At 34.7% G+C, this 24,697-nt stretch overlaps 1 protein-coding gene across 1 annotated transcript in view; it reads left to right on the top strand.

Moving 5' to 3' along the window:
• The window catches only part of LOC134250970 (tudor and KH domain-containing protein homolog), a 34,561-nt gene that overhangs the window by 2,087 nt on the left and 7,777 nt on the right, over positions 1-24,697 (top strand). Inside the window, exons 4-9 of the mRNA XM_062733340.1 lie at positions 348-559; positions 1,156-1,291; positions 1,841-1,988; positions 2,447-2,634; positions 7,143-7,324; positions 13,435-13,499. Of these exons, the coding sequence (XP_062589324.1) occupies positions 348-559; positions 1,156-1,291; positions 1,841-1,988; positions 2,447-2,634; positions 7,143-7,324; positions 13,435-13,499 (931 nt within the window). The remainder of the gene's footprint in view (positions 1-347; positions 560-1,155; positions 1,292-1,840; positions 1,989-2,446; positions 2,635-7,142; positions 7,325-13,434; positions 13,500-24,697) is intronic.

The raw sequence follows: 24,697 nt of genomic DNA, 5'->3' as shown, positions 1-24,697 counted from the left end.
TAAGGTTGGGTGCATTTTCAGTGGGTCGGTAGGCAACTGCAATCAAACAAATTTTAATTTAAGCCTGATATTATCTGAATGATGGAATAATCCAGTTACAATGAAAAAAAACTTGTAGACGAGAGTAATACTTGATAAGTTACATTAACATTGCCTGAGTTATTAATACTCATTAATTTATAAATAAAATTTTGACATTTTAAATGAAAAAGTTTGTTTTAATTAGGGATATAATGATACAGCAATCCAATTACATTTAGAAATCTCATAGTTTAACTTTAGAGAAATACTTGATCAATTACATTAAACTTATCTCAGTTATTTAAAATTTTGATATTTTTACTTAGATCCAGAAGACTACAGGCACAAGGATAAATTTTAAAGACGACAACAACCGGGCTAAAGAAGAAGATGAGAAGCGTACAATGGTGATACGGGGGACAGCTGAGTCCGCTCAGAAAGCCGAGCTCATCATCAGGGAGTTTGTGGCCAACATGCCAGTCGTACTCACCGAGCAGATATTTGTACCGTCAAGTGCTTTAGGCAGGATTATAGGTAGGTTGTACATTTATCTACAGATGTTAGCACTCTAGGCAGGATTATAGGTAGGTTGTATATGTATAGTATATATTAGTCAGGTCCATTTCTAGTAAATTCTATACTACATATGTTTGTACTGTCCAGCACTCTTGACAGGGCTTTTGGTAGGTTGGATATTCTTTAATCCATTGATGTTTTTTGTCAGCAGGATCATTTCTAGGTTGTTAATTTTTGAAAAGATGTTTGTTAGTTAAAACATTGCAATTGGTGCATGCAGTTAGACATTTCTGAGTATTTTATTTATTTTTTTTGATCAGAGGTCATCAACACCAGCCTTACACATAAAATGGAGACTCATTTATCCGGACACTTTGGTTCCTCGTCAGTTTGTCCAGATATGTGAAACATTCAGATATCTGAAATACCAGTTAAACAAGACAAAAATAACGTTAAAAAATTCAGTTCCGATGAAAAATCATCCAGATACTGAAGTATCGGATATATGGCATCCAGATATCTGAAGGTCCAATGTATATGCATTGCTTTGCCTGTTTCACACCATACTTTTTAAATAAGCATTCTTTCCTCTAATTTTCTGTTTCACTATTCAGGTAGGGGTGGAGAAACAATCAGAAGCATCTCCAGATCAGCCAACGCAAAGGTGTACATTGACCGGACAAAGGATGAATATAGAGAGGTTGATAGAGAAGTCCAGATCACAGGGACTAGAGAACAGATAGACCTAGCCAAGGTAAGGATAGAGATGTGTAGATAGAGAAGTCCAGATAACAGGGACTACAGAACAGATAGACCTAGCCAAGGTAAGATAGAGATGTGTAGATAGAGAAGTCCAGATAATAGGGACTAGAGAACAGATAGACCTAGCCAAGGTAAGGATAGAGATGTGTAGATAGAGAATTCAGGATCGCAGAGATCAGGTTGAGTTTGCCAAGGTAAGGATAAAGAAATCCAGATTATAGAGTACAGAGTACACATTTTGGATAACATAATTAAGGGAGAAATAAAAATTTCAATATATTGAATTAATTTCAAGATGCAAGAAGGAATTAAACAATGGTTCTTATATAGGAATAAGGGGAATTGGTTAATTACTCAGTTAAAAGTAGCTAATTCATCTTTGGAAATATAAGAAATAAAAAGGAGTATAAATAATTATAAAAAAGATTACATTCATGCATACTAGTCAAAGAATTTGAATGATTGATCATCTTGTCAAATGCAATATACAACTGCATGTGATCCCTACAAAGTGTTAACAATGTCTTAATTTTTTCCACAGACATTAATTGAAGAAAAACTCCAAGAAGAAAAATTGTTCAGAGCCAAGAAATCTGTAATGGAGGCCAATCGGGAGAAGCGTAACAAGTCAAAGGTAGACACTGAAGATGAGCAGAGAGAAGCCTTACCATTGGACAAAGCAGAACCAGGTTTGAATCATTCTCAAATATATCAGCAAAATCTTAACTCTGGGTCTTTTCTCCTTAATTTATTATATTTCTAAGTATTACCTAAAATAAATATATAAAGTGTTAAGGGAATGTTTAACACTTGGACTACATATGTTGAGACATGAAATTTTACAAAATATTTATGCAGAAAATTGAGCAGACTGCTTTTAAAATTGCACAAAATGTTGATTTCTACCATGAATTGTAAAAAGAAGTTGTAACACAGTAACAGCAAGCCTGTAAACCTGAGAAACATTTCAGATAGTCTTCATGGTATGAAATCCATTTTTCCTTCTCAGTTCTTTGGTACTGAGTGAAACAAAGGATTAAACATGGTAAAGAAGTACACAGGAACAGCTATCTTACCCAAACCTCAACACTGTTACTGAGAAAAAACTCTTGTATGACGTTTTAATCATTTTAATTCCTATTTTCAGTACCTAAGACCCCTACACACCACACAGAGAACACCTGCTCCTGGCCGAGTGGGAGGGAGTATGTGGAGGTCTATGTCAGCTCTGTGGCCAACCCCTCCACCTTCTTTGTACAAATCCTGACCTCCATGTCTATACAGCTGGACGAGATGGTTAAAGATATGTCACAGTACTACAGTAAAGAGAGAGAGGTAACTCATGTCACAGTACTACAGTAAAGAGAGAGAGGTAACTCATGTCACAGTACTACAGTAAAGAAAGGGAGGTAACTCATGTCACAGTACTACAGTAAAGAGAGAGAGGTAACTCATGTCACAGTACAACAGTAAAGAAAGGGAGGTAACTCATGTCACATGTCACAGTACTACAGTAAAGAGAGAGAGGTAACTCATGTCACAGTACTACAGTAAAGAAAGGGAGGTAACTCATGTCACAGTACTACAGTTAAGAAAGGGAGGTAACTCATGTCACAGTACTACAGTATAGAAAGAGAGGTAACTCATGTCACAGTACTACAGTAAAGAGAGAGAGGTAACTCACGTCACAGTACTACAGTAAAGAAAGAGAGGTAACTCACGTCACAGTACTACAGTAAAGAAAGAGGGGTAACTCATGTCACAGTACTACAGTAAAGAAAGAGGGGTAACTCATGTCACAGTACTACAGTAAAGAGAGAGAGGTAACTCACGTCACAGTACTACAGTAAAGAAAGAGGGGTAACTCATGTCACAGTACTACAGTAAAGAGAGAGAGGTAACTCATGTCACAGTACTACAGTAAAGAAAGGGAGGTAACTCATGTCACAGTACTACAGTAAAGAGAGAGAGGTAACTCATGTCACAGAACTACAGTAAAGAAAGGGAGGTAACTCATGTCACAGTACTACAGTAAAGAGAGAGGGGTAACCCATGTCACAGTACTACAGTAAAGAAAGAGGGGTAACTCATGTCACAGTACTACAGTAAAGAAAGAGGGGTAACTCATGTCACAGTACTACAGTAAAGAGAGAGAGGTAACTCATGTCACAGTACTACAGTAAAGAAAGGGAGGTAACTCATGTCACAGTACTACAGTAAAGAGAGAGAGGTATGTTACAACCCGAAATGTAAAAATAAATCTAAAATTAATGTAGCTTTTTTTAAAGTCTCACTTTTATTGAATACACTGTTCTGTAAGATTTTGCATTAACACATTCTGTGGTTATTTGATTCATTTTTGTAACACATTTTTGTCTACAAAAAGGGGAGTTGTTCATGTTACATTATTAGATTAAAGAAAGAGAGATAATTCATGTTTGTTAACAAAAGGAAATTCATGTCACAAAAGAGAGGTCATTCATGTCATAGTCCTATATTAATGATTAGAATCATGTCTAAGAACAAAATGAGGATTTTTTTCAGAGAAATTAAAGGAGTTAATTATTAAATTAGGACATATATCAGAACCACCAACTCTCCAACTTTAAGGTATACCTTTACTCAGATGACAATAAATTCCACTGATAAGAATGAAAAATAGAGCTGGGTATCGCGACCGAAAAATCGTATCGCAATATATTGCAATATTATATTTTGTATTGCAATATATCACAATATAAAATTTTTAATAAATTTTGCTTTTTGTCAATGTCAAATGAAAACACGAACTCAAATTACATGTATTCTCGAGTTGATATTGCAACTGCCTGGTCTCGTTGTGTCGGCGCAAGTGGCAAGCTAAGTTTTTTTGTGGCACAACTTGACGAATTAAGTTGTAATATTCAGATTCGGCTTTAACATGAAAGGGTTTCATGTAACAGTTGTCTCTTCGTTTCTGACAGAGATATGTCTCTCATTTCTGATCACACTTCACGTCGCTTGCCGCCATATTTTACCTTGAAAAGGGCAAATAACTCTTTTTTTAACAATTTATAGCATATCAAACTCGAACCGGTATTCACAAAAAAAATACCGCGATACGTATTGTGAAGAAAAAAATCGGGATACACCGGTTAACCGGTAATATCGCACAGCACTAATGAAAAACCACCTATTGCACATTGTACACCTATTAGACAGCCAATGATTCTTGTATTAAATTTAAATTTCAAATAACTAGGTCAATGACCAACTTTTCATGTTAGTGGCCCCTGAGTATTTCTCGTAAATACCTAAATTTTTTCACACCATGACCAGTTTTTTCTTAACTCAAAAAATATTACCAGCAACAAAACTCTTTAGATAATGAAATATAATAGGAACAGAACAGCTTTGCTTCGTATCAATAAATGATTAGAGTCTGGGCCATAATCGTATTAATTTTTACAATCTGAATTTTCTTTGTAATATTTATATTTTTTCCCATTTTAAAAAGAAAATTACAAAAATCTTAATGATAAGAACTCTAAATTATTTATAGCCCCAGGTTACTTTTGTTGCCCTTATTCTAATAGTATCAATATTATATGAGGTCAATGATCAAATTGTTGAAATATATTGTCTGGAATTGTTTTTATACGCCCGTCTTAAGACGGGACATATTATGTTATAGGCTTCGTGTACGTCTGTCTGTCTGTTAGCTTTTTCGTTTCTGGCTCATAACTTTAATACTATTAGGCCTAGGATTATCAAACTTTGTCATCTGATGCATCTTGGGTGGAAGGTGTGTCGCGCACAAGAAGTAGGTCGCTGTGACCTTTAATTAAGAAGTTATAGCCAAATATGGAAAAATCCTTTCTGGCCCATAACTAGAAAACTATAAGACTTACAATTATCAAACTTGGCTAGTTTATGCATCTTAGGTAGAAGGTGTGTCGCGACCTATTTCAAGGTCACTGTGACCTTTAATTTAAGTGAAATTAAAAAAAAATGTGTCTTATTACTATTCATTTTCACATCCCAAATAATGTAAGAGTATTGCACTGTCCTTATTAAAAAAGGTGTTGAATCAAGAAAATACTTATTTTTTAAAGCATTATACTTGACAGCAATCTATCACAAATATTATGTATGTTAGAGAAATCCTACCTCTCCCAGTGTAATTATCAAGCACTGGTCAAGAAAAATTTTGATAACAGAAAATTGCATGTCAAATTAGAGAGAAATTAATGAGTTCAGTGTGAGGAGCTAACTAGTAGCTAGAGCATCAGTGTTATCTATATCCCTTGAGTATTGGGCAAAAGGTTAAGCCTGTTGGATTAAAAATTGCTCTTGTTGGCTAGCCTAAGTTTTAAAATGAATTTGATGAAAAGTAATTAAAACTAATTTGATACTGTAGATCACTAAATTTTGGCGACACCTTATTTTTGCGAGATAGTCATTGACTCTTGATTAGCGAGACAAAATTTTCACGAATTGTGGTTATTACTCTATATATTGAGGAATACTACGTGAGAATTAAATTTACGCAACTACACTGCCTCACGTAATTACACGAAAATAAAGTGCTCGCTAATAAAAAGTGATTTACAGTATTGCATAATAGACTAATATGATATTATATAACATTATTACCCAGTAATTTAAAAACTGATTCTATGGGGTGGGGTGGAATCAGCATGTCCATATGAATTACATATTAAAACCTGTCGGACATTAAATCTCAACCAAAAAAAAATCTTTAAGTATTTTATATAATTAAAAAAAAATTTTTATGGTAGATAGTGCAGACCCATTCATCTCTTGGTAGTCATGAGTAGACAAGCATCCAGTTAAAGATTAATTAATCAGTTCAATGTAGGAAGGCTATCTGATCAAGCAGTCTTAAATGTATCCTTTGGGGATTAGACAGAAGAACTGCTGGTCAGTTTATAGCATATGTCATTTGATGGCCAGCCTTTTCTTTTCAAAATTAATTTGGTATAGATTAAGGTGTTAAGACTAATTTGATATATGTTTAATATGTTGGACAAGGTCTAACACAACCAGCATAGAAATCTATCAATGATGTGATATTTATTATAATTAATGCCTACATCACAGGGGGTGGATAAATATTTTAAGGAATGGAAAAATCATGGAAATCTTAGAATCAAGGTTGATGTGATTTTCTTGCACGCTAAACTGTTCAAGAAAATTGTAATTTTTTGATGGGCGTATCATGCTGTGGTGCGGCACTTTATTTTTCATATTTTTTAATTTCATTATTACTTAGCATTCAATATTTGAAATAATTGATGAGCTTTAACACACATAAAATTTGCAAAATGATGTTTAAAAATTCATGTAACCTTTACATTGTAAATTATTTTACAAGAAATTTTCTGACAAAACTGAAAAAAAATAAAATTTAATCCAGATTGGTCATTTTATCCATTTAGAGCAATTTTTGATTTAACATATTATACTTTATTAAATTTCCTTTCTGTCTTCTGAAACCTGAGTAAACGTCATCCTTAAGTGAGTTGCGCTCCCTTAAATAGGCACCATTTTCCACTACAATGACCACTGTCAGCTGATTTTTCATTTCCTCCTGTAAAATATCTCAATCTGTTTTTTCTACATGACCCAAAATACACTTTCAGCTGCTTTTGATCATTATAATTTTCAAGTCACTTTGTAGGTATTAGTATTGCTTTCATAAAATGAAAAGGATTAAACATATGTTATAAATATCTTTTCATATTTTTTCTATAACACTTAGTCAATTAATGGAAGATGATAATCTGTGATAAGTGTTTTATCATTACACACAGAAATTATATCATGATGATGTCTTACAGGTTGACAATGTTAAGTTTGCACAAGTGGGAGATTTGGTGGCTGCACCATTTGACCAGGATACATCATGGTACAGGGCCAGAGTGTCAGGTTTCCAAGGAGATGACCCTGAGCAGCTTGACCTTTTCTACCTTGACTATGGAGACAGCTGTTATCTGTCCAAGAGTAAAGTCCGTGTCTTACAGTAAGTTGACGAAAGTAATATGTAGCATGTATTCCAGATTGACAGCCATTGAAGTACTTCTGACATGTAGAAAATATAAACTGTAAGTTCAGTCATTTATCTGGTTCTACATGATCAATTATCTCCATCTCTCTGCTTAGAATTTTTAAGAAAAAATTACATGTTAGGCCATACCAATTTCTAATATAGTTCGTCAGATTCGCTGCCCCTATTTTTAAAAAATCCAAATTATAATATTATAAAAATAAAATTCGCGCGCGCGCGTCCAAAAATATCCAAATACAATTTTTTTCTAGACTTTTTACACAAAACGCATAAAAGACTTGGAAATTTGTATGACAGAAGCGCGGGATTTAGTTCGTTTGTTTGTACTTTGAAGCAATCTGTGAAGTTTTGCAAGATGCCCTGGTAACTGTTCTTATGTACCAGGGGTGAGCAAGTAGCATCTCCCGACGCCCGGGGCTACTATTTTTGGGGATCGGGCTAGTTGTTTTCTGCAAGGAGGTAGCCCCTCGGGCTAGTAAAACATATAACTACACACGCAATACATGACAAGCACAATCGGTATTTTCACTTCTTTTTGTTATAAAATTCCCAACCAGTTAAAATTTTCCAGACAACATGCTCCTATTGTCAATAAATCTCCATAATCTTATCTGTTTTGTAGTTCTATCTGACTTATTTACTTCCTAAAACGATCGTTTTTTCCTATTCCGAATTTCCTCTATTCCTCCATTTATGGTAAATACATGCAGATATCTCATTAAATTATTTACGATCACCCAATCAACTGAAAGATAAGTGTTTTGTGACTCACATAAAATATATTTCCTGTGTACTTGATGATTTAAGATGAAAACAAAATGAATTTGATTTTATTCTAAATGAGTTAGTGCAATGATCAGGAAAAAGGGAAGCTAATTTATTTAAATTAATTTTAATTCATAATAATTTATGCATGATTAATATTGAAAGCGAGAACTTTAATCTTTAATTTTAAAAAGAATGATCCCAGTACCCTGATTTTTTCAGCAATTAATTCCTTCTCAACATTAGTTTTGATTTTAATTTTTGCCCCTCTGTTTGGGTTAGTAACTTTTTACTTGGGATTAGTAACTTGAAAGCTGCCACTAGCCCGTTGGAAAGTTCTTGATTTTTTCTCAATTGCACACTCCTGTGTACTATAGTTAAAAACATTGGGTACAAAGTAGCTCCATACACAGCAATAGAAACAGAATCAGAGGAGATAAATGAAGCTTTGTTTTATGAAACAATAAAGAGAACATCATCAACATATGAAAAATACAGTACACACAAGATTAAGTAAATATTGATGATATTTTTAGGTCACCTGAGTAAACTCAGATGACCTATTGCTATCTGTTTTCCTCCGTCGTCGTGCGGGTGTGTGTAGTCCGTCGTGCGTTAACATTTGAACATTTTCAGCTTCTTCTCTGAAACCACTGAACCAATTTCAACCAAATTTGGCATATAGCATCTATGGGTGAAGGGGAACAAAAATTTTGAATTTCATAATCCCTGCCCCCCTAAGGCCTGAGGGGTGGGGCCAAAGTCACTAAAATTAGTGCAATCTTTAAAAATCTTCTTCTTTACTCCTGGACATCAAGCAGTCAAACTGTTGGCATGATTGTAATCAGCATTGAGTCCTCTACCAAAATTGTGAAATTCATGGCCCTGGGGTCAGGGGTTCTAGTGCTAGGGTGGGGCTAAAGAGATTATATAGTGAAAATGCATTATTCCTTTGAAAATCTTCCTCTCTGCTCCTAGGCATTAAATAAACTAAATAAGTACATAGTTATGTTGAATAAGGCTGCCTCTTCCAAAATTGTGAAATTCATGGCCCTGAGGTCAGGGGTTTTTAGGTGCTAGGGCGGGGCTATATAGATTATATAGTGAAAATGCATAAATTCTTTGAAACTCTACTTTTCTGTTTATGGGCATTAAATAAACTAACCAAGTGCATAGTTATGTTGAATAAGGCTGTCTTTTCTAAAATTTTGAATCTAATGGCCCCAGGGTCATGGGTTCTAGTGCTGGGGGGGGGGGGGAGTATATAGATTATACAGTGAAAATGCATAAATTCTTTGAAATTTTTCTTCTCTGTTCATGGTCATTAAATAAACTAACCAAGTGCATAGCTATGTTGAATTAGGGTGCCTCTTTCAAAATTGTGAATTTCATGGCCCCAGGGGTTCTAGTGCTAGGCGGGGCTATATAGATTATATAGTAAACAAGAGGCCCATGGGCCACATCACTCACCTGAGAAGCTTTGACCATTCTGTTCTTTACCAGATTTCCCCCTTGTTATACATAATGCATCCCCACCCTACCTCACTGATCATAATTTAGACATTTTGAAATCTACACTACCCCATGATCCTTCCATGGGCACATATGTTTCAGCTTTTTTGGCCCAGTGGTTCCTGAGAAGAAGATTTTCAATGATTTTTCCTATATATTTCTATGTAAAACTCTGATTCCCTATAATGGCCCCGCCCTTCCCCCGGGGGTCATGATTCCTACAATTTAGAATTTACACTACCCCAGAATGCTTCCACATAAGCTTCACTTTTTCTGGCCCAGTGGTTCTTGAGAAGAAGATTTTCAAAGATTTTTCCTATATATTTCTATATTAAACTTTGATTCCCCATTGTGGCCCCGCCCTTCCCCCTGGTGTCATGATTTGAACAATTTAGAATCTACATTATACCAAGATGCCTCCACATAAGTTTCAGCTTTTCTGGCCCAGTGGTTCTTGAGAAGAAGATTTTCAAAGATTTTTCCTATATATTTCTATGTAAAACTTTGATACCCTATTGTGGCCCCGCCCTTCCCCCGGGGGTCATGATTTGATCAATTTAGAATCTACACTATACCAGGATGCTTCCACATAAGTTTCAGCTTTTCTGGCCCAGTGGTTCCTGAGAAGAAGATTTTCAAAGATTTCTCCTATATATTTCTATGTAAAACTTTGATTCCCTATAATGGCCCCGCCCTTCCCCCGGGGGTCATGATTCCTACAATTTAGAATTTACACTACCCCAGAATGCTTCCACATAAGCTTCACTTTTTCTGGCCCAGGGGTTCTTGAGAAGAAGATTTTCAAAGATTTTTCCTATATATTTCCAAATAAAACTTTGATTCCCCATTGTGGCCCCGCCCTTCCCCCGGGGGTCATTATTTGAACAATTTAGAATCTACATTATACCAGGATGCTTCCACATAAGTTTCAGCTTTACTGGCCCAGTGGTTCTTGAGAAGAAGATTTTCAAAGATTTTTTGAGTTGGCTTGCGTAGCAAGCTGCTCCCTGTTGACATAGCCGTTTCAGAGCTGTAAAATTTTTCACGCATTCATCAAGGTGATCCATACGCCAAATATAATAGTTCTAGCAAAAAATGCTTTGGTTTGAGTGATTGTACAAACTTAAGAGGTAAAAACTGTATAAAATTTCATACTGTAACATTATTTATGCCTTCATGCTTTTAAAGAAATTTTTGATTAAATATCTGTAAGATGTACAATTACTGCGTATGAATATATGTTCAAGCATGTTAGGCGGATCTAATCTTCCCATCTGAAGTTTATTTATAATTGACCTAGAATACTCCCTAACACAAACACCTGCTGCTCTCATACGCTGCAGCTAGTTGTTGTTGAAAATCTATTTTTAGAATCCAGATTTGCTGTGGTAATCTTTAACCTAATTATTCCATAACACTGACCACTGCAGCTAGTGTGCTTAAATTTATTATAGAATCCAGTCAAAATAATACGGAAGCCCATTAGTGCCAACCTGTATATATTAAGGAAAAGCAATATACACTTTATTTATGAACCGAACATGGATCAGACATATAATATTCAATCTCTAAAGATGCAAAATAAACTGAATATATTAAGGTATGGTGCCCAGATGCATGAAAAAGCTCAATTGACTCCAGCAAGTCAACTCGCAGGCCCTTCAGGCCTTTGATCCTATATATTTCTATGTTAAACTTTGATTCCCCATTGTGGCCCCGCCCTTCCCCCGGGGGTCATGATGTGAACAATTTAGAATCTACACTATACCAGGATGCTTCCACATAAGTTTCAGCTTTTCTGCCCCAGTGGTTTTTGAGAAGATTTTCAAAGATTTTTCCTATATATTTCTATATAAAACTTTGATTCCCCATTGTGGCCCCGCCCTTCCCCCGGGGGTCATGATTTGAATAATTTAGAATCTACACTACCCCAGGATGCTACCACATACGTTTCAGCTTTACTGGCCAAGTGGTTCTTGAGAAGAAGATTTTTTAATGACCCAACCCTATTTTTGTCTTTTCTTGATTATCTCCCCTTGCAAGGGGATATGTCCCTCCATTTTATCAATTTAAATTCCTCTTCACCCAAGGATGCTTTGTACCAAGTTTGGTCAAAATTGGCCCAGTGGTTCTTGAGAAGAAGTCGAAAATGTGAAAAGTGTACAGACAGACAGACGGACGGACAGACGACGGACAAAATGTGATCAGAAAAGCTCACTTGAGCCTTCCGCTCAGGTGAGCTTAAAATGAATTATTTCTTTGAAAATCTTCTCTGCTCCTGAGTATTCAATAAATTAATACATAGTTTTGTTAAATAAGGCTGCCTATTCCAAAATTCTGAATTTCACGGCCCCTGGGTTAGGGGTTCTGGTGTTAGGGTGGGGCTCTATTGATTATATAGTGAAAATGCATAAATTCTTGAAAAATCGTCTTTTCTGCACCTGGGTATTAAACCAGTGTACTATGTACATAGTTATGAGGAGGGAGGATGCCTCATTGAGATTTTTGAATTTCAGAGCCCCTGGGTCAGGGCTTCTTGTGTTAGGGTGGGGCTCTAATATTTATATATTGAAAATGCATGAATCCTTTCAAAATCTTTTACTTGGTTCCTGGGTATAATGCCAATGATCTTAGTATATATTTATGACGAAGAAAGCTGCTTCTTCCAAAAATGGTTAATTTCCTGGCCCCAGGGACAGAGGTACTTGGGGGGGGGGCGTACATAGTCTGAAAATAATTTAATGCTTTGAAATATGCACTTTGGTATTAAGTAACAATATTATGAAATAAAATTTTTAAAATTTCCAAAATTTTGAAAGATGTGGCCCCAGGGTCAGTGGTTCCTGTGGGATGGGGTGCACAACTGATAAAGTGGAAAATGCATTTTCTCTTTGTTACTCTGAGATACCTCTGGGTATTAAGTAACCAAAGTAAGCATGCTGAGTGTATGATTATGATAAGCAATGGTGCCTCTTTCAAAATTGTGAATTTCATGGCCTCTGGTTTAAAACATGAATCAAATTCAATTGTTGGAAAGTTGTTGCATGATACTCAGGTGACCTATAAGGCCCATGGGCCTCTTGTTGTTCAATTAAAATTAAAGAAAATTCAAAAAGCGATGCAATTGGGATTTCAAAACCTGACATGACCTTAACAATTTGCAAAGAATTAAACAGAAAATTTGTAGAAATGAAACTATGTCATAATTGCAATGTTACGAGAAACGAAAGAAAGACACGTTTTTGCTTCTTATGAGTGCATCAAAAATATATTCTTGTTCAGAAAAAATAATAGGAAAAAGAGAAGAACTTAGAATTTTTTGCCACTAATATTATACTCGCTCGCCTCAAAATTTTGAAACCTGAAATGAAAAAATAAATATTTGTAAAATATTTTCGCTCGCTCACCTATCTTTTTATTTTTGAAAATCCGAAGAACTATGTTACAAATTGGTGTGGCCTAATGTACATGTATTTTAAAATATTGATTCGATTGTTTTTTTAATTGTTAGCCTTTAAAAATATTTCTGTTAATAAAGTAGAAAGAGACATATTATTTACTCTCTAGAAATGTATTGAATTTTAAATTCTAAGGTGTTACACAGATTAAATTGTTATGTATATTTCTGGAAATACAGAGTCTAGATTTTACTTGATCTCTCAAACAATAGTATCTGATGACCTTAATTTATTGTGTATTTATTGTGTATAGAAAATGTTTGCACTGGCAAAGTGGAAATATGTCACCAGATTATTTTAGGTTGGTATATAATTTTTTATCTCTTTCAGACCAGACTTCTTAAGAATTCCTTTCCAGGCTATTGAGTGTGAGATGGCACATGTTTGTCCTACAGGTGAGATATAAATATTACTTTAAATTTAACTTGCAAAACTCTTTCAAGAGCAAAAATCTCAATATATAATAATGGTTAATCTGCTTGATCAAAATGAAAAAAGATAAGGTAGATTATCATGATTATTTTGATAGAAATGATGGAAAAGATTTTACTTGTAAAATAACTTTTTCATGAACAAGTTTTGGCAAAAAAAATTGTTTTAGACGTTGTCTAATTCAAAAGGTTGTTCTATCTGGTAATTTTTTTATGGAACTACAGTGTAACAACAGCGTAATGATACCGTAAAAGATATAGGTAAGTTTTATTGTGTTGTACAAGCCTCTGTCCTGTTTTTAGCTCACCTGAGCCGAAGGCTCAAGTGAGCTTTTCTGATCACATTTTGTCCGTCGTCCGTCCGTCTGTCTGTCTGTCTGTCTGTCCGTCTGTCTGTCCGTCTGTAAACTTTTCACATTTTCGACTTCTTGTCAAGAACCTCAAGGCTAATTTTGACCAAACTTGGTAGAAAATCCTTGGGTGAAGGGGAATTTAAATTGTTAAAGTGAAGGGCCAAGTTTTATTACAAGGGGAGATAATCAAGATAAGAGAAAAATAGGGTTGGGTCATTAAAAAATCTTCTTCTCAAGAACCACTGAGCGAGAAAAGCTGAAACTTATGTGGAAACATCCTGGGGTAGTGTAGATTCTAAATTGTTCAAATCATGACCCCCGGAGTAAGGGCGGGGCCACAATAGGGAATCAAAGTTTTACATTGAAATATATAGGTAAAATCTTTAAAAATCTTCTTCTCAAGAACCACTGGGCCAAAAGAGCTGAAACTTATGTGGAAGCAATCTGGGGTAGTGTAGATTCTAAATTGTTCAAATCATGACCCCCGGGGTAAGGGCGGGGCCGCTATGGGGAATCAAAGTTTTACATAGAAATATATAGGGAAAATCTTTAAAAATCTTCTTCTCAAGAACCACTGGGCCAGGAAAGCTGAAACTTATGTGAAGCATCCTTGGGTAGTGTAGATTTTAAATTTCTTAAAATCATGACACCTGGGGGTAGGGCGGGGCCACAACAGGGAATCAGAATTTTACATTGAAATATGTAGAAAATGTTTTTAAAAATCTTTTTCTCAAGAACAACTGGGCCAGAAAACCTGAAACATGTGTTGAAGCATCCTTGGATAGATTAAATTCTAATTTGTTAAAATCATGAGGCCTGTGGGAAGTACGGTGTTTTTTCCGTAGTTTTTATATATTTTTCCGATCGGGCTCGATATTCCAAATATTACAATATGCGATTTCAGAAAGAGGCTCTTTGTTTACAGCCACGTTGCGCCGGGCGAAAGACGGAGTTTGATTTAGAGATCCAGTTTTAACCCTAATTAATATACCTGATTTGTTTTCGTTCAGTTGTAGAGGTAATGTTTTAAACATGCATTAAACTTCAACCGATTCAATGATGGAGATGCGATGTTTTCATTTGCTTATTCGAGTTGACTAAACTATTTGAAGCTTTTTCCATTTTGCAAATTTATTATGAATTCAACTGTTTGCAATCAGTATGACTACCGCCCATCAAGTCTGACGTCTGATGGTTTCAGAAACGAAACTATTCATCTTAACGTAATGCTTGAGCAGATAGCCATCTTGTTTTAGAAAACTTAAAAAAAAATACAATGGACATGATGGAAACTCGCACTGTAGATATAGGGGGCGTGTTATACATGTTATAGGATACGGCAAAACAATTCAAAATACAAGATTTATAATTTTATTGATGAATAATGATCGAAATAGACAGGTTGAAGAAAAAAGTTAAAACAAGGAAAAAGAAAAGCATGGTATGATTAATGCAGTAATGCAGTCAGTACAATATGGAATCCAGTATATTTTGATGTAACATGCCATAGTCTTCTTGCCTCAGGATCATGAAACAGACGTAGACTTAAGTAAAAATTTTCAACCACTTGAAGAATCTTTATTAACAATGTAATTTATTCATCTAAAAATTTGTAAATAACAACACTTGTGTGGATTTATACTAAAACATATTTTAATTTTTAATCTGATTGGCCTCCACAACAGTGAAAGATTTTGAATTAAACTAAAGATGTTGCATAAATCATGATCCAGGTGCCTGTCTGAACAATAAATGAAAAGACATTTAGTCCTTGTGTTGTGTTGTTTTGTTGCTCGATGATAATGTTATAATTGCAGGGATAAATTTGAGTTTTTGGGAAACTACCCTACTACCCTCTCTGAAGATATTGGGAAAATCAGTAATGGTCTGGGGACCAGCCCAGCAGGTGCAGGGTGATCGGGGGGTGGGGGGATGAATTTTAGCATTTTTATAAACATGTCGTGCATAAAATAGCAAAGTAAAACCATATTTCACACTTTCTGATAATCATGTTAATTTTTACTTCTGTTTTCCAGTTTTTATAAAGAAAAGAAATTTTTTTTAAGCTTTTCATTATTGTAAGGGGTAATTTTTACTAATTAAAAGTTTAAAGGGGGAAATGGGATATTCAGGGGAAGTTTCGTTCTGGTAAGTAAACCCAAATATCGGTAGTAAAGATGCACTAGATTAAACCCTGTATTGTAACAACAAATTATCTACCGGTATTTAAATTGTATATATTAAATATATAATATTATATTCATTACTCTAATACATGTACTGTTAAAGACTGTAATCTCTACTTGAAGTGAAATGTTTTTTGCTTTGAAAAAATATCTAGCCCCTAAGCCATGATCAAACATCCTATGGTTAGTTGGTTACAGCAGTAATTTAATGCATGAGTTTCGAGATTGTAACTCTACTACGACGGAGGTGCAAAAAGTATCCATTTCAGCGTGGAGGTGGGACAGGTTGCTTCTAGCTCTATTAAACCCTGCATGAATAAATAAACGATATTTATGGCTTTTAGAAATTCTTAAATGTTATAGAAAGATAATGATGTTAAACAATGATGCATTTGATGAATTTATCAAGCTCAACTATGCATATTTATACCCCCCTTCGAAGAAGGGAGGGCATATTGCTTTGCTGCTGTCTGTCGGTCGGTCGGTCGGTCCACTTAGTTTCCGTTCATTTTCTTTGCAACCATTGCACATACTGAAATGAAATTTGGTATACAGATATATCACATAAATATCTAGGTCAAGTTCTGTTTTGGGTACAATCGCACCATTTTTGACAGAGTTATACCCCTTGGACTTAGAAAAATTTCAATTATTTGCAGTTTCCGCTCATTTTCTTTGTAACCGTTGCACATACTGAAATCAGATTTGGTGTACAGATATATCACATTATTATCTAGGTCAAGTTCTGTTTTGGATAGGATCGCACCATTTTTGACAGAGTTATGCCCCTTGGACTTAGAAAAATTTCAATTATTTGCAGTTTCCACTCATTTTCTTTGCAACCGTTGCACATACTGAAATCAAATTTGGTATACAGATATATCACATTATTATCTAGGTCAACTTCTGTTTTGGGTATGATCGCACCATTTTTGACAGAGTTATGCCCCTTGGACTTAGAAAAATTTCAATTATTTGCAGTTTCTGCTCATTTTCTTTGCAATCGTTGTACATACTGAAATCAAATTTGGTATACAGATATATCACATTAATATCTAGGTCAAGTTCTGTTTTGGATACGATCGCACCATTTTTGACAGAGTTATGCCCCTTGGAGTTTGAAAAAATTCCAAATATTTGCAGTTTCCATTCATTTTCTTTGAACCTGTTGCACATACTGAGATGAAATTTAATATACAGATTTATCAGATGAATATCTAGGTCAAGTTCTGTTTTGGATACAATTGTGCCATTTTTGACAGAGTTATGCCCCTTGGACTTACAAAAAATTTCCAATTTGGGGGGAGGGGGGCATAAGTGTTTTACAAACATCTCTTGTTTCAAATTTACTTTGAATTATAGGGTACTTGAACACATGTTGAAAATGAAAGAAACATTGTAGTGTTTTTAAAAAGTGACAGATTTTCTTGATGGTACAAATTAACATTTTCCAAAGAAATCGTGTTTTTTTAATTTGGTTATTGTGACAATCATAAAGTGACAATGAACCAGTATATCGATGGTGCAATGTATCCAATATATAAATATCTGTCCCACCTGTCTGTTTACACGGCAACGAAACTCCCCTCCTCAACGAAAGAGCGCAACAAGGGAGATTATTTCGAAATTTACATATTGGGATCACTTTACCCGGCATCTGTCTGTCCATCCATCTGTCAAACCTTGTATCTCAGTATCTCAAGAAATATAAGATATATGGTTATTTATTACTTGACACTATGGCATTTGTAAATTGCCATGATTATATTTCAGGTTAATTGCACAAGATACCTTGGTCATGTTACATAATATCATTTTTTTGGCCAATGATTTACATGATAGGTAGGTTATTGGAAGAAATTTCAAATTCTTTTTTGCATATACAGCCTCTGGATAGAAGGAAACATTTGCATTTTAAGTTTGGTTGATAATGTAAAAGATCCAATAGATATAGGAGTTGGGGAGAGTACGTGTACTAGTTTTTTGATATCTGATTAAAGATTGGAATTGATTGGAAGCATTTAATTCCATATTAGTACATATAATCTTCATTTAAGTAGTTGATCCTCATTAATATAACAGACAGAAGACTTGTCAAAATTTTTTGTTAATGAAGTCAGGTCAGCAGTCATGTGGCAACAATTATGTAGTGATGTGCATTGAAATGGTAAAAATTTCATTTGAATGGAACATTCCAGTTTTTCTTGTAGAGCATCAAGTGTTACATAATGATGTGTCCTTTTCTTTAGAAAAAAATGAGAAAGCAATTCTCTGAGCAATATTGTGTTTATGCGCCCCACTCTGAGACTAGCAAGTATCGAAAACTTGGTTTTAATTGACAATTACCTATTCTATTTTGGTTTCATTTACACAATAAACTGCCTATCATTTGTTTTTTCTATAAAATATTAATTAGGCCTTTGTTGACGATATGTCAACTTATAAATCTATTTACCTGATTGGTCAATTTAATAATGGGTTGCAAATTTTTAAATTCTACAAGTTTTAATAATGGGTTGGAAATTTTTGAATTGAACAAAACTTGATAGTAAAAAGTTCTTCTCCCCTTTCTTTCCTCCCTTTCTAATATATAGAAGGATGTACAGTTGAGCCATGGTAATTAGGATTATACATCACCTTCCTGATGAAGTCTGTTGGGAACAGAACGTTTAAATTTACAAGTACATGTAATTAGGGGTAAAATTTGGTATTCCTTAAATGTATCATAAACCCATATTATAATAATGAAGTTTCCATATTAACAAGGCTTGACTGTACATCCGTTGTATCTATATTCATTATCAACTTTGTCCTTTGTAGATGCCTAGAAGGAAGTACTGGAGGATGAGTAGTGCCAGGAAAGAGTTACGGACTGACAAGACTGAGGAGACTGGCCTCATGAAAAACAGTAAAACAATGTCTGACCTGGACTTGACTGAGGAGACTGCCTCTTAAAAAACAGTAAAACAATGTATGACATTAAAATGACTGAGGAGACTGGCCTCGTGAAAAACAGTAAAACCAATGTTGACCCTGAGGAGCCTGCCCTCAGGTTACAAAAAAAACAGGAAAACCAAAAAACTTGTGAAATGAATCTGCTCAATGAACTTTGTGATATGAATCTGCTCAATGAACTATGTGAAACAAATCTGCTCAATGAATCTGTTGAAAAGAATTTGCAAAACAATGTTGAAAAAAAATTAACAAACAATGCCTTAATCACTAATACTGTACTTCACAATTGTGGTGTAACGGCTGAAGAGAGCAAATCGCTTAGACATGAAGACAACCAGGTATGCAATACAAAACTTGTATTTGGGTCATTTCATCAAGGAGATGCAAGGTTTTCATCATTTTCTAGAGGAAGTCAGTGTACCTGCAATGCTCTTACTATGCTGATTAAAAGTTATGAAGGATTCTCATTCTCAACGGAATTTATTGATAGCACCCTAATAGCAGGAGATCAGGTTTATGTTATGTTGGTCAATAAATTGCAGCAAAGACAAATGTTTTTTAACAAACTACTTAAATTTGATGAGTTGCCAACTAACTTAACTTTAGGAGAAAATCATCATGTCATTGAGAAATTTGAAACCTTGTGGGGATTACTTGTCTCTGAAGAACAAATTAGTCAAGTGAAATCATTGCATCAAGCTTTAGAAGATGCTTTTCATGTTTCTAGATATTTGCTGATAATGATAGGGGCAATTTGTTCTGGTATATACAAAGCGTCAGACAAGGAATATTACTTTTTTGACTCTCATTCACATAACACTGATGGCATGTCTGCCTGTGATGGTAAATCAGTACTAGTACAAAGCACGGGTATTGATGATTTGGTGTCATATCTGTACGGTATGTATAACAGCATGCATATAGACTTTGCAATGCAGTTTGAAATCTTACCAATCTCAATTAAAACTTTGCATCATAGTTTTCCAGAGAAAAGTCCACTGCAGAACAGATTTTACAAAATGGATGATCATCTCACATCAGTGACAAATTCAGATCAAAACCCATTCAGAAAAAGGTATATGAGAGAGTACATGAGGAGAAAAAGACAAAATGTACAATTTAAGCAAGTAGAAAGAAACAAAGAAACACTTGCAAAAAAGTTGAGAAGACAAAATGATGATACTAAAAGCAGAGGAACTGAAATTGCAACATTTGCAAGGAAATTAAAAAGGCAGAATGCTGAAATAAGACAGAAAGAAAAGGAAAGAGATGCAGCTGCTAGAAAGTTCAAACGACAGGATGTGGAAATTAAAAATAAAGAAAGGGAAATGGATAAGTTTGCTAGAAAGTTAAAACGACAAGATACTAAAATTAAACAGAAAGAAAGGGAAATGAATACGGCTGGTAGAAAGTTAAAGTGACAAGATGCTGAAATTAAAGAGAAAGAAAGGCAAATGGATAAGCTAGCAAGAAAATTAAAGCGACAAGATGCTGAAATTAAAGAGAAAGAAAGGCAAATGGAAAAGTTTTCAAGAAAGTCAAAGCGACAAGATGCTGAAATTAAAGAGAAAGAAAGGCAAATGGATAAGTTTTCAAGAAAGTCAAAGCGACAAGATGCTGAAATTAAAGAGAAAGAAAGGCAAATGGATAAGCATGCAAGAAAGTTAAAGCGACAAGATGCTGAAATTAAAGAGAAAGAAAGGCAAATGGATAAGCATGCAAGAAAATTAAAGCGACAAGATGCTGAAATTAAAGAGAAAGAAAGGCAAATTGATAAGTTTGCAAGAAAGTCAAAGCGACAAGATGCTGAAATTAAAGAGAAAGAAAAGAAAATGAATACTGCTGGTAGAAGGTTAAAACGTCAGAATGTTGAAGTGCAAGAAAAAGAAAAAGAGGGCAGTAGAATTTCAAAAAGAAAATGCAGAGAAAAACCAAGTGTTCTTGAAAGGGAAAGGTTAAGAAAGCAAGTGGAACGAAGTAACATTTCATTTAGAGAAAATGAGAGATTGCTAAATAGAGAACAGAAACAGAGGCAAAGAGCAGATAAAGAATATTGTGAAAAAGTAAATGAACAACAGAGACGGAAAAGATTTGGAGCAGATATAGGGGATTGCATCCAGAATTTTCATGAACAGATAAGACATGGTCCAATTTTTGTATGCTCGTGTTGTCAGCAAACATGGTTCAAAGAAAGTGTTTCTAAAGTGGAAAACATCAAACTAGATGATGAATGTATAAGCAAGTTTCTTACAAGCACTGTGTCTGTTGAGAATATGGAATGGATTTGTAATACTTGCTGTTCATCAATAAGAAAAAACAAAATTCCAAAGTTGTCTGTCTTAAACGGTATGATGTGGCCACTTAAGCCAATGGAATTAGATTTGTTTCCTTTAGAAGAAAGGCTTGTATCTCTGAGAATACCTTTTATGCAAATAAGAGAGTTGCCAAGGGGTGGACAATATTCTGTAAGAGGAAATGTTGTGAATGTTCCTGTTGATATTCAACCTACTGTAAATAGCCTGCCAAGAAAATTAGATGAAAATGTCACAGTTCCTGTCAAATTAAAGAAGAAGTTGTCGTATCAAAAATGTGATTATCATGAAAATGTACGCCCAACAAAAGTACTGATGGCATTGCACTGGCTTATGAACAATAGTGAATTTTACAAGAATGCAAATATCAATGTTGATGAAAACTGGTTTCAAGAAATTACAACTTCAGCAAGTGAAATTGTTCAGGAATTAGTGCAAACACAAGCAAAAAGCAACCAAAATACTGATGATCCTGAGACTGTTGATAATGATGATGAATTCTGTGAAGTAGATGGAGTTGGTAGAGATGGTAATTGTGATACTCTGTTAGATGATGCATCACGAGACATGAATCAGGTTTACACATTTGCTCCAGGTGAAGGACAACGTCCGATTAGTTTATATCAAGATCAGACAGCTGAGAATTTATCATTTCCAACAATTTTTTGTGGAAAAGGAAGATTACAAGATGATGCAAGACAAGTACGTGTGTCCTATGCAGATATTGCTAAATGGGAATTAAGGAGTGTTGATAGACGTGCTGCCCAGTCTGTTCCAAATTTGTTTTTTAAGTTGAAAAAAATACAAATGAAACAAGTTACAGACAAATGCAACCTAGCTCTTAGGAAATGCAAAACCAAAGGAAAATCCATCACAACAAATGAAATGAAAAATCCCCAAAATGTGAATAATCTTGTTAGACACGATGAAGGTTTCTTTGTGTTCAGGCAGTTACGAAATTCACCTGCATATCTTGAGACTAGAAAAAAGGATGTATTTGCTATGATCAGACAGCTAGGTCTACCAACATGGTTTATGTCACTTTCTGCAGCAGATACAAGATGGAATGATCTCATCAGAGCACTTGGAGTGTTAAATGATGGAAAAGAATACACTGATGAAGAAATTGACAGTATGACTTGGTTTGAAAAGTCAAAATTAGTACAAAAGGATCCCATCACTTGCTCTAGGTACTTTGATCATAGGTTCCGTATGTTTATGAATTTAGTGTTGAGAAGTGATCATCATCCAGTAGGGATTGTAAAAGACTTCTTCTACAGAACTGAATTTCAGCAAAGAGGATCACCACATATTCATATGATTGTTTGGATAGAAAATGCACCAAAATATCATGAAAATAATGAACAGGAGATTGTAAATTATGTAGATAATTACCTGAAATGTGAAAAGAATGAAGAGGATGATTTGACTGACTTACAAGTGCACAAACATTCACAATCGTGCAAAAAGAGAGGTAAAGCTGTATGTCGATTTGGTTTTCCCCTCCCTCCTCTTGAAGAGACTTTGATTTTGGAGCCACTAGAGTGTGATGTTGATAAGTACAAGAAAATATATGATGACGTTCAGAAACAGCTGAATGATATGAAAAAATGGATGTGATTTGCCCTATAAGGAACTCCTGAGTACAGTACTTAAGATATCCAAGGAAGATTACATTAAATGCATTAGAAGTTCACTGAGAGGTCCAAAAGTTTTTCTAAAAAGAAGTCCATGTGATATGAGGGTAAACTCATACAATAGTGTAGTTCTTGATGCTTGGAAAGCTAACATTGACATTCAATATATTTTGGACCCATATGCCTGTGCAATGTATATTGTTTCCTATATAAGTAAATCACAAAGAGGGATGAGCGATTTACTTAACAGAGCTGCAAAAGAAGCTAGAGAAGGAAATCTTGACATAAAAAGACAGCATACAACAATCAGTTGATTGAAAAACTTGAAGGAGAGAAGGTCACAGTGAATTCAGTGGATAGTGTCCTAAAAGATTATTCAAAGGAGCTTAAGGAAAAGCTGCTCAGATCTCTATATAAAGCAGACGATGTTAGCAAAACTGCTAATTTGATGCAAAAACTGATTCTTGCTGTTGGGATGATCTATGATATTTCAGTCAATGTTGATGTATCTGATGGTTTAACAAATGGGTCATCATGTAAGGTACAATTAATTGAAAGAAGAATGGAAGGAATATCAAGACCAAGCATCGTGTGGGTAAATTTTTTTGATGCTGCTATTGGAAAAATTACTCGCAAGAAATACAAACATTTGTTTCATGATGGAATCAATGTGGATTGGACACCAATTTTTTAAGTTCAGAGGTCTTTTGTATTGAATTACAGAGAATTCAATTTCCGTTACGGCCAGCTGCAGGGAAAACAGTTCATAAAGCACAAGGTTGCACTGTTGATGAAATTGTTATTGATTTATCTCAGACTAGAGTGAGGAAAAATGCACATATTCACTATGTAGCATTAAGTCGAGTACGGTCAGTGGATAATCTGCACATCCTAGACTTCAATGAACAGGCATTGGCTATGGATGAACAAGTAGTAGAGGAAATGGAAAGAATGAAAAAAGATGTGCCGCTGCTACTTTGTTACGTCTGTTACAACGCACTTTGAAAAAATGCGCACTTTGAAAAAAATTTTCAAAGTGCGTTAAAATTTGGGACCAAGCTAACGCACTTTGAAAAAAAAAATTTTTTTCAAAGTGCGTTAATATCGACCATATTAACGCACTTTGAAAAAAAATGTAAAGATTGATCAATATTCCTTCAAATAATCGGTATGATAAAAAACAGATTCTGGTTTGATAATTTTTTCATGATAAAGTCACAGTAGGACCTGAGATATTGACGTTTTAAATATTTAAGGTTTTGATAAAATAAAAGGGAAAATTAAAGGGTCTTGAAAAAAAGGGTGACGATTGTTTTAAGTTCATTAATTCGTTTCTTCTTTTTTTTAATTCTAGTCTTTGATAAGTAGATGTAAAGGTGTATAGAGGGCACTTACAGAGGACAGCTTCAAGCAACTTAGCATTTATCATAATAAAAAGGGGCAATTTTGACTGTTCAAAACTATGAAATTCTTTCTCTCTCATACGCGTTTTACTGTACTTAAAAATTTCTTGTTTTCATCTGTTTTAATTAATTCATTTATTATTGAAAGTTTTCAACGTCATACCCGTTAGGTAAATACATAATTATATGAATGCTTTGAGTATAGCATAGACATCGAGACTGGGCAAGGGCCAGGGGAGGGGATGGGGGCTAAGCCCCCCCACTTATTTTGGAAAGATATATACATCGTATAATCATTGAAAATGCAGCGTACCCT

The sequence above is a fragment of the Saccostrea cucullata genome, unplaced genomic scaffold (assembly GCF_032062105.1).
Source record: "Saccostrea cucullata isolate Sc308-1 unplaced genomic scaffold, CSIRO_AGI_Scuc_v1 ctg6269, whole genome shotgun sequence".
Lineage (NCBI taxonomy): Eukaryota > Metazoa > Mollusca > Bivalvia > Ostreida > Ostreidae > Saccostrea > Saccostrea cuccullata.
The sequence above is the reverse complement of the archived record's forward strand: the minus strand, read 5'-3'. Positions and strand labels throughout refer to the sequence as shown.